At 40.2% G+C, this 11,204-nt stretch overlaps 1 protein-coding gene across 1 annotated transcript in view; it reads left to right on the top strand.

Moving 5' to 3' along the window:
* The window catches only part of LOC102485635 (guanylate cyclase soluble subunit beta-2), an 84,082-nt gene that overhangs the window by 43,222 nt on the left and 29,656 nt on the right, over window positions 1-11,204 (top strand). Inside the window, exons 7-11 of the mRNA XM_027772135.1 lie at window positions 680-876; window positions 2,352-2,463; window positions 4,026-4,129; window positions 5,649-5,865; window positions 10,431-10,751. Coding sequence (XP_027627936.1) covers window positions 680-876; window positions 2,352-2,463; window positions 4,026-4,129; window positions 5,649-5,865; window positions 10,431-10,751 — 951 coding nt within the window. The remainder of the gene's footprint in view (window positions 1-679; window positions 877-2,351; window positions 2,464-4,025; window positions 4,130-5,648; window positions 5,866-10,430; window positions 10,752-11,204) is intronic.

Raw genomic sequence — 11,204 nt, 5'->3', positions numbered from 1 at the left:
ACCATGGTCGACTATGTGGGAGTCCAGCGACATAGCCATTATGCTAACTGCTGGTTCCCATAAAATAATTCTTAAAATAAAGAAACCTGAATGTTGTTTATATTATCTCCAGGATTTGTTTGTTTGATTGTTTAATGAGATAAATATGTTCCTGAAATAACAAAGAAACAAATACTGAGCTAAAAATTAATAGTGACGGGAACCAGCAGTTAGTGTAATGGTTATGTCGCTGGACTCCCATGTAGTCAACCGTGGTTCACGTCCCGGACCCGGTGGCTTAAAACATACCGGGCACGTGTGCATGCGTGCCCAAGATCCCGAGAGGAGAATGGAGGAGAAGGGATTGCGGCGTGACCATCCCCCCTGGGGGGTGATTTCTCACTTTCTGTCTCTATGTCTCTCTCTGTCTGTCTGGCGAGCGCACGCGCCCTACAGCGAAAATCTCTCCAAAAAAAAAAAAAAATTAATAGTGACAATATATTTGGTATCCAGATATGCATAAGAAATTTCCACAGATTCTTATTTTATTAATCTGTCATATGCTGCCCATTTGAGGAAAGCCCTGGGCTTGGTAAACTGGAATTTTCATCAGAATTTCTATAATTTAATTATTTTATAATTTTTTGCTGACACAACTGACTTCTGCCATCCCTCACAAGTAACTGTCCTTTGGCTGCAGGTATCATTGAGGCTGTGGCCAAGGACTTCTTTGACATTGAAGTGACCATGGATATTCTTGACATGAATGAAGAAGTGGAGAGGACAGGGAAAAAGGAGCACGTTGTGTTTCTGGTTGTGCAAAAGGATCGCAGGCAAATGAGAAGGGCAAAGCCAAACAGGTTGCAAGACAGCCTGGACACCCAGAGAGACAAAAAGGTACTGGGTTTGTTACATCTTCAGAAAGCACAGTTCCACCTGAGCAGAGCTACTAGTCTTGGAACAATCTATCCCAACAGGATCAACTGGGCCTTATGGTGGTGTTAAGGCAGGGTTTCTCACTCTTACCACAATTGATTCTTTTTTTAAAGAGAGATTTTCACTATAGGGCTCTTGCTCTCACTAGAGAGACAGAGAGACAGAAAGCAAGAAAGCATCTCCAGGGGAGATGGCCATACTGCAGTCCCTTCTCCTCCGTTCTCCTCTCAGGACTTTGGGCATGCACATGCGCCTGGTGTGGGTTTTAAGCCGCCTGGTCTGGGAGTCCAGCGACGTAACTTACACCATCCTTTGTTCTCAACATTATTGACTTTATAGATCAGATAATACTTTCCTGAGATGGGCTGTTCTTTATATTATGGGATGTTTAGCAATATCCTAATCTCTACCCACTAGATACCAGTAGCACCCACCCTTCTAGTATGGCAATCAAAAATGTCTCCTGGCATTACTGAGTGTCTCCAGGATGAGGATAGAGGATAAAATCACTCCTGGTTGAGAACTACTGAATTATGGTTAACTAGACATACACTGGGAGGCTTTCTGAGACCTACAGTACTCTGGAGAATTTTCACCTACACAAACACAGGTATGAAGGTTGAAATTTGGACTCAGTAGTTTATTTTACAATCTCTTTAAAATATGTTGCCCTTGGGGCCGGTAGGTGGCATGGTGGTTAAGGGCACTAGACTCCCACATGGCCAACCGTGGTTCAAGTCCTGGACCTGGTGGCTTGCTTTCTCACTTTTTTCTCTTTCTCTCGCTCACTCTATCCCTCTCTGGTCAAATTAAAATAAAGAAATAAAGTTAAATAAAACAATTCTTTATAAAAAAAAATAAGTTGCCTTTTAAGGTTCTAGTGCCCACTTCTACCACTGGAGCCAGCTGTGGATATGAAGTCAACTCAAAATCCTGTGCTTGGCCACCTTAATCGTAACTCACAGGGTGACCATTATTTATCTAAATACCACAGGTATTAGGTGAACAGCTCCCTGTATCCATATTACTTTAAAAGTCCAGGTTAAGTCTGTAGTTTCTGGAGCACAGCAGAGTGTTTATAACTTAGTGCATTCAAAGCCCATCTCAGAGTCTTTCTACTGTAGTCTCCTCAACGACAAGAAGAGAAGGTATTGATGTGTGATTTCCCTGACAGATATTATCCTACCCCCATCTTGAGCTTTTGTAGAATCCTTCCTGCCTCTGACAGAGAAACAGCATGAGAATTAATTTGATAAAAAAAAAAAAATCTTGGGAATTACAAAATTTTGATAGAACTGATCTCATGAGCTGTCACACTGTTCGCAGGCCACAAACACTGTTCCTCATTTAAAGATGTACCTAGGTACAGCAAATGGCGCTTGTGCATCCCCAGTCACATGACCAGTTACCTCTGCTTTTCTTCCTGCCATCTGCAGGACCTCCAAGCAGCTTTCCTTAGGATGAAGGAGAAATATATGCATGTCTCGGCTTGTCTTATGAAGAAATCCCACTGGGACGTTGTGAGAAGTGTAGTCTTGTTTGGAAAAGGTGAGTGGACTGTTCTCCCCAGCTTGGCTAGATCAGAACAGTTGCTTGATTTTCAGGAGTAGCAGTTGCTGTACACAAATGGGGCCATGCCCTCTGTGATCATGATGCCACCAAGTTGTGTGGACCTTGCATTTGGCAGCCATGGTTTTTAACTTTAAAAATCAGATTCTGGCTCAGCCTTACAGCACAGTCCACAGCATACAGGACTATAGTGCTGGAAGCCACATATATGACCATGATTTGGACTGATCTGAAGCATGTTGAATGTACACACAGGCACACAGGATCCTGAGAAACTGAAGGACTGGTGAAAGGGGATTATGACATAACAAGACTCTGTGGAGTGTGCTTGCTCTCTCTCTTGCACACATAAGTTCGCTCTATCATGTAGAGAAAGAAAGAGAGAAAAAGAAAGGAAAGAAAGAGAAAGAAAAGGGAAGGGAGGGAGGGAGGGAGGGAGGGAGGAAGGAAGGAAGGAAGGAAGTCAGACTCTTACTTGCCTTCACTGCTTCATTAGTTTGTGCTGGGTTTCATGGAGTTACTGTTTCTCCTGTCCTAAGGGAAAGCCTCTGGATAGAGAGCAGAAATTAGTCCCAATTGGTGACTGTTGAAAAGGAGGATAAGTAATGATGTGTTATCAAGAACAATACATTTTTCTATAGCTCATCTTCTGGATTCAGCCTTTCTTAAGTGGGATGAATTTATGAATTGGAAATCTGGATAGTAACCAGAGTCTAATTGTGCAAAGAATGCTGGATCAAGAGCCTAGAAAGCATGTTCTGACCCTGAGCAGCTGGGTGACCTTGTGAAAGAGCCCTAACTTCTTATTTGCAGAATGAAATCACAAGGTTCCCTAGGGTGCCCCTGTGGGCACTGAGCCGGTCTAAAGATCAGCACCTAACACCTGAATCAGAATAAAACTGACCCACTGGGAGAAGGGAGCTGGCGGCTCCTTGTTATGCCGCATGGGTTAGATGACATGCATCTTGGAGAAGGTCTGCAGGCTCAAAGGGCTGCATTTTGAGTTCTTCAAGCCATGGCAAGCGAGTCAAACACACAACTGACATCCTTTGTCTAGGAGATTTTCATATCAAAAAGGCTCCATTTCGAATCTTTACCCCCTGCCAAATAGAACTGTTGGTTAAATTTTCACGTGCCACCCAAAACTGTCAGTCTAAAAAGCTCCATGGCAAATGTCCCTGACGCTGGGCTGGGCGCACACGCTCTCCTCTGCTAGTTCATTGTCTGGCTGTCACCGTTTCAATGCTGACTCTGTTTTCATGGCGAGACATACTCAATTGGCCCAGAAACTCTTCAGCGGCAGGCAGAAACTTGGCAGGGGGCAGGAGGGTTTCTCAACCTGGTAGCAAGTTTTCTGTTTGTTTTAATTTGGAAGAAGAATTGCCGTGGCCATCTGGAGACGCTGAGGGAGCCCATGCTAAAGAGTGGGGATTGCACTTTGCCTGTGAAACGCTTAAGAAGCTATCTCTATCCTGATTCTGCTCTGTGCAGGGCAGTGGTGGGAGCTGCCTCTCATCAGAACTTTCTTTTTCTGTACCCAGGGCATCTCACAAACACCTTCAAGCCAATTTATCCTGAGAGACTCTGGATTGAAGAGAAGACATTCTGCAATGTGTTTCCTTTCCATATTGTATTTGATGAATCAGTAAGAGGTTCTTTCTTCTGTAGTTTGAAGTTATGGAGAAGCTAGGGAAAGGAACATGATTTATAGTCCTTTATGGCTAGTGGAGACTTTCAAATCCCTGAAAATGTTTGGGGGGGGGGGGGCACTAGGTTTCAGTCTGACAGGACCATTGACTTCCTTTTCATATTGTGAAATCCTTCAGAAACCAGAATGCAGAATCTTCCTAATAGGTATGGAGGGGAGGTTTAACCTAGTGGTTGAATGGGAAAGTTTCTCATTAAAGAGCAAGAAAAAAAGGAAGTGACACTAAAGTCCACTACGTAAGACAACGGAACACAGCCAGTAGTGATGGCCGTGTGCATTTCTAAATGTGACCTCTGCCTATCCTTGTGACTACCATGGCTATCTTAAATTCCACAAACCTTCACTTTCTGCATCTTGAAGTTGGGGAAGAGTCTAAACCAACTTGTGCCATTGTTGTGTGGATATAATGAGCATGATCCTTTAAGTTTGATCATTATCAATTTCCCTGGATAAAATATATACCAACTAATTGACTATGAACTCAAAGTGCAATTAAGCAGGATGAATTTGGTAAAAAATCAATTAAAATGCCTTCAGTCATTGTAATTTTCTCTGATGTTTATTTGAACCCATAGAGATATTAAGTCTTCGCCTACCAGTTTTCTGCTGGACTAGATTATATAAAATTTACTCGTCTGAGGGTAATCTCTACCTACAAAGAAATAATGATCCAATTGAGGTAAATTAACAACCCTATATGAAACACTGGTGAATTCATAAATCAATGTACCTCAGCTTTTCCCCAGCAACCCAGGACAATATTATTATTGCCACTATTAATATTTTAAATTCTCATCTACTGTAAAAACTCTTTTTCTTTTTAAGTTTTGGACATAGAATATCAGAAAATTTAAGGATATGTATTTCAAAAATGTTAGGTTGATTGCTCTAGCCTGAGTCCCCATGGTTAGTGAGGTTAAGTATCCCTGAGCATCTATGCTGGCATTGAATATTTTATATAAAGGATTCCCATCTTACTGCGTCCTGTGTGTTACTTGGAGATAGTAGTGAAAGGAATCTCCTCATCCTCTTGATAGGCTCCTTAACTGAAGTCTGAGTGTCAGATTCAATGCTAAGGAATTTGCTGGTTTCATTTTAAGTAATGAAAGACAGACAGACATGTTTGTGCATGAACATACACACACACACACACACACACACACACACACACACACAAACGGAGAGAGAGAGAGAGCTAGAGAAAAAAATTTAGCCCAAGCGAGAGCTTTAACCTCTGCTTCTTAGTCAGAAAAATACTTCTGAGTACTCCCTTACTACCCTTTTCAGACATTAGCTACAGAGTTGATTTTTTTAAAAAGAATCTATTATTTATTTCATTACTGACCCCCTTTCCCTCCAGTGGCCACAAAGTATGACCAAATGTTATTTTTAAGGGAAAATTTATGGTGGAGGTTGTTTTTTACTCCCCAATCTTACATCTGTCCTCTGTGCATAGCTGAAGATCAAGCAAGCTGGAGTAAATATTCAGAAATATGTACCAGGTCTCCAAACCCAAAAGATTCGATTAGATGACTATTTCTCCATCATTCATCCTCAAGTTACCTTCAACATTTTCAGCATTTGCAAATTTATCAACAGTCAATTTGTCCTGAAGACACGAAGAGAAATGATGCCTGAAGCATGGAAAAATCAGCCCACACTCAAACTTCGAGGTGATATCTCCCTTCTGTCCCATTGTATCCTGCCTATATAGGAGATTGGTCAGAAAGGGAAGAGATGTGTTTTTTAATTTCCTAAAATGTGGGACAGGGACTACAAAGAGAACAAGTTCCCACCCCCCAATATTTTTCTTGGCCCAATTTGTAAAAAATGTATTTTATTTCCTCCAGCATGTCTGGTGTAGACATAAATGAAATTATATATGGCATAGTTATCTACATAATTATAAAATTATATACTTTATAAATTTATATTTATTGAAGTCAGATTTATAAGATGTGAACCCAGGACCTTTTACATCTGGATCCAATTATGTTAGCACTGTACCACCACCTGGTCCCTAACATCTGTCCTTTATATAACAACATAATCATCTAACCTACTGTTAGTAGGGCACTTATCTTGTCTCTGTTTTAATTGTGGTAAAATGAACATAATATAAAATTTTCCATGTAATCATTTAAAATTATTTAATTTAGTTTAATTTAGCAGAGAGAGACAGAGAAAAAAGAAGGAAAGTGAGAAGGCAAGCTGCCAGGTCAAGGACTCGAACCATGGTCAGCCATATGGAAATCTAGCACCTTAACAACCACACCACCTGCTAGCCCCCATCTTAATCATTTTTAAGTGTACAGTTTATTGACATTAAGTACATTCATAAATTGTTGCAACTGTTATCAACATCCATCTCCAGAACATTTTTTTCATCTTTTGCAAAACTAAAACTCTACGAAACAATCATTTACTATTTATCTTTTCTTTAACTCCTGGTAACTACCATTCTACTTTCTGTCTTTATAAATTTGACTATTCTAGGTATTTCATATAAGTGGAATTATACAGTATCTGTCCTTTTGTGACTGATTTATTTCACTTAGTGCAATGTCTTCAATGTTCAGAACTTCTTTCCCTTTTAAGGCTGAATAATTGTATGTATATACCATATTTTCTTTATACATGCACATGTTGGTAGACACTTGGGTTACTTCTATTTTTCACTATTGTGCATAATAATGTTGTGAAAATGGGTATACAAATGTCTTTTTGACTTAATGCTTTCAAGTTTTTGGAATATCTATACAGAACTGGAATCTCAGAATCATATAGTAATTTTATTTTTAATTTATTGAGGAACCACCGTGCAGTTTTTCATAGCCACTGAAACATTTTATATTCTCATCAATAGTGTACAAGGCTCCAATTTCTGTACATTCCCCCTTACCACTTATTTTCTTTCTTCTTTCTTTCATTTTATTTATTTTTAATAATAGCTATCTTAATCGGTGTGAAGTGATATTTTATAATAACTTTGATTTGCATTTCCCTAGTGATGAGTAACATTGAACATCTTTTCATGTGCTTATTGGCTATTTTTACACATTCTTTATAGAAATATCTATGTGAGTCTTTTCTCTGTTTTCTCTAGTTGGGTTGTGTGTGTGTGTGTGTGTGTGTGTGTGTGTGTGGTGTGTGGTTGAGTCAAAAGAGCCCTTTATATATTATGGATATGAATCCCTTATTGGAAATATGCTTTGTAAATATTTTCTCCCATTCTGTTGGTTGCCTCTTCACTTAATTAATTGTGTCTTTTGACAGACAGAGATTCTGAATTTTGTTGCAATCCAATTGATATCTTTTTTTCTTTTGTTGCCTGTGCTTTTGGCATCATGTTAAAAAAGTTGTTGCCAAATTCAATGTCATGAAGTTTTTCCTCTGAATTTTATTTTAAGAGTTTTATAGTTTTAAGTCTTACATTTGTGTCTTTGATTCATTTTGAGCTAATTTTTATATATGGTGTAAGGAGGGCACACATCCTGAGTTGCCTTTCTATTCGACTGAGAGTTAGGTATTGTAAGAATAAATGTAGGCAGACTTGAGAGGAAAATGATGCATTTTGGGAATCTGAGTGAGTCATGGAGTGGAGTCATGAGAGGCGAGGCTAGCAAGATGAGGACTTGAACTCTGTCATGCAGTTGAAAATATTATTAAGTGCCTGCCACAGTCAATTTGAGGTTCAGAATGATTACCCTGGAGGCCTGTGAAGGATGGATCAGAATGCAGAGAAAATGGAGGCTGGGAGGCCAAGTGGTGGATATTACTGGTGTGCAAGTGAGAAGCTTTAAGGTGCCAAATGAATTTAGATAGTGGCACTAGGTGGCAGCCAGAGAACAGATGTATGAGATAATTAAGGCAGGACATGGTGACTGGGTGCAAGGGTTAAAAGATGGGTTAGAATCATTACCAGCTTCCCTGCTTGGATAAAGGTGTGATTAATTGAGAAAAGACATGACTTAAACTGAGGAATTTTTATCAGCTTGAAATGCTGTTATATCTTCAATGTTTTAAAAAAGAGTGTCTAGGAACCAGCAGATAGTGTAATGATTATGTTGCCAGACTCCCATGTGGCTGAATGTGGTTTGAGTTCCAGATTCAGAGGCTTGAAACTGATGCCAGGTGCATGTGCATGCATGCTCAAAATCCCAAGGGGAGAATGGAGGAGAAGAGATTATGGCATAGCCACACCCCTGGGGGTGATTTCTAACTTCCTGTCTCTCTGTCCCATCTCTTCAGTGAGGACACACACCCTATAGCAAAAATCTAATTAAAAAAAAATATGTACCTGGCCCATAGTAAGGACTAAATGCGTATGTGGTTTAAAAACAAATAAACAAAAAGAAACAAAAAAAGAAAAAAAATGCATAGAGATTAGAGGTAAATTCTGTTGCAGGTATCCATAAGTAAATACCAGGTTAAAGAATAAAGAAAAAAAACGATCTGTCAATGAAAGTATAAATGGTGACAATCATCCTATTGGTAGATGGAGATCTAGCAATGTGTATCAAAAGTCTTAAAAATGTTCATATTGGGACCAGCAGTTGGCATAATGCCTATGTCACTGGACTCCCATGTAGTCAACTGCGGTCCAAGTTCCAGACCCAGTGGCTTAAATTCACACCAGGCGTGTGTACACGCATGCCCAAGATCCTGAGAGGAGAATGGAGGAGAAGGGATTGCAGCATGACCATCCCCTGTGGGGGATGATTTCTCGCTTTCTGTCTCTGTCTTTCTGGCGAACACATGCTCCCTATAGCAAAAATCTGTCCAAAAAATGTCCATATTATTTAAGTAATTCTATGTTTAAAAATATATTCTGTAACAAAACAGCCATCATTATACACAGAGACTTACTTAAGCTTGTTTATTGCACTGTTGTTTATTGAATAATAAATCAATGCTATCATATGATTTAAATAAAACAGTATAATCAATGTAGTCAGATAAACTTATGACTTGTGTCTATAGATAATGCTATGGAAGCATATCTGTTATGTATTTTTTTAAGTACAAATTCAAATTACAAAATGAGGATGCTAGATAATCCCCTGTTTTGGTTATAAAAAGATTTATTCTTGTAAACTGACAGTAATTGTCTGTATGGTGTGATTATGAGGTGTTTTGGTTTTTTTTTTACTATTTTCTTTTACTTGTTTTATTTTCTGCAGTTAACTTATGCTATTTTCTGTTAAATTTAGTTTTATTTCTTTCTTCTACAAGAGAGGAAAGAGAGAGAGAGGCCCTAACAGGGCTTTCATGCTGTAATCCTACCTCCCAGCCTCAGCCAACCAGCACCATAGGTACATGCACACACCCAGAATGCACAGGAAGGCCTCAGGATGCAAACTAGGGACCTTTCCATGTGGCCTCATATCCTAGAGCATTTTGTTACCATTATGTACCATGCTTGGTTTGTGTGCTGCTTTTACAACGAGATAATTCACATACCTGTTTTAAAAGAAATACACGTTGGGTCCAAGAAGGAAGGTTTTTCTGAAAATTGAGATTCATCTACAGCATGATATAGAGTATAGTTGTTTAATGCTAAAAGAGAAAAAATACCAAGACAGAACTTAGTGAGCAGCAACATTAAGGCATTGGGAAAAACAAAACACCTAACACAGACAGATAAAGAAGCAGAGGAAATTTCAGAAAGAAAGTAGTGTCAGAGAATTGCTGGAAAGAGATTTCAGGGAGGAACTGGCTAATGCCATCAATCAGCAGAAATCAAGACAAGACTCACTTTCTTGTGCTGAATCCAACCATTTGGAGCCACTTGAAAGTATGAAGAGCAGCTATGAGGCCCAGGCTTATGGAAACTGAACTACAGTGCTGGAAGCCACAGAGACAGCTGCAGATTCTGATCCCCAGGACAGCCTGAAGGCACAGTTGGGTATCCAAGATCCTGAGGAGCTGGAGAGTTGAGGAAAGGGAATCTTGATGTGATGAGACTGTCGAGGGTGCTTCTCTCTTTCTTGCATGGGTACATGTATATACAATTGCTTTCTATCATAAAAATAAAAGAAAGTAAAGAAAAGGAAAAAGAAAAGAAGTTGTGCAGAGAGCTGTTGTACAAAGGAAAAATATAGTTAGTTAAAAGGGAAAGGGCGTGACCGCGGTGACTAGAACGTATATTGTGTGGTGACGCTTGTTTACCTGGCGAGCTTGGCTTATCCCCTCTTGGTTATATACTGTTTTGCCCCACTTCTCTCCATAATTAAAGGCCAGATGATCTGGATGGAGTCCATGCAGTGCATGATGTATATGTGCTCTCCAAAGCTGCGCAGCCTGCAAGAGCTGGAGGAACGCAAGATGCATCTTTCTGACATCGCTCCCCACGACACCACCAGGGATCTCATCCTCCTGAACCAGCAGCGACTGGCTGAGATTGAACTGTCTAACCAGCTGGAGAGGAAGAAGGAGGAGTTGCGCATTCTCTCCAAGCACTTGGCCATCGAGAAGAAGAAAACCGAGACCTTGCTTTATGCCATGCTGCCTAAACATGTAGCCAACCAGCTGAAGGAGGGCAAAAAGGTTGCTGCAGGTAAGACTTCTTATCTCTTCACAGGGACCTCTGAGCAGGAGGCAGTGTGCCTACACACGTATGGGCACAGGCTTTGAAACCAGGCAGGTTTACGTTTGAATTTTGGCTCTGTCTCTTGTAAATGACACAATCTTAGGTAAAATGACTTTACCTGAATATCCTCAATGTTCTTTCTACATTGAGTATAATAAAAGTAATATAGGAGTGGAACTAGCAGTTGGTATAATGGCTATGTCGCTGGACTCCCACGGAGTCAACCATGGTTCGAGTTCCTGACCTGGTGGCTTAAACTCATGCTGGGTACATGTGCATGTGTGCCCAAGATCCTGAGAGGAGAATGGTGGAGAAGGGATTGCGGCATGGCCATCCTCCCTGGGGGGTGATTTATTGCTTTCTGTCTCTCTGTTTCTCTCTGTCTTTCTGGCAAGCACACGCACCCTGTAGCAAAAACCT

The sequence above is a fragment of the Tupaia chinensis genome, unplaced genomic scaffold (assembly GCF_000334495.1).
Source record: "Tupaia chinensis unplaced genomic scaffold, TupChi_1.0 Scaffold000037_20, whole genome shotgun sequence".
Classification (NCBI taxonomy): domain Eukaryota; kingdom Metazoa; phylum Chordata; class Mammalia; order Scandentia; family Tupaiidae; genus Tupaia; species Tupaia belangeri.
This window is presented reverse-complemented; position numbering and strand designations above follow the sequence as displayed.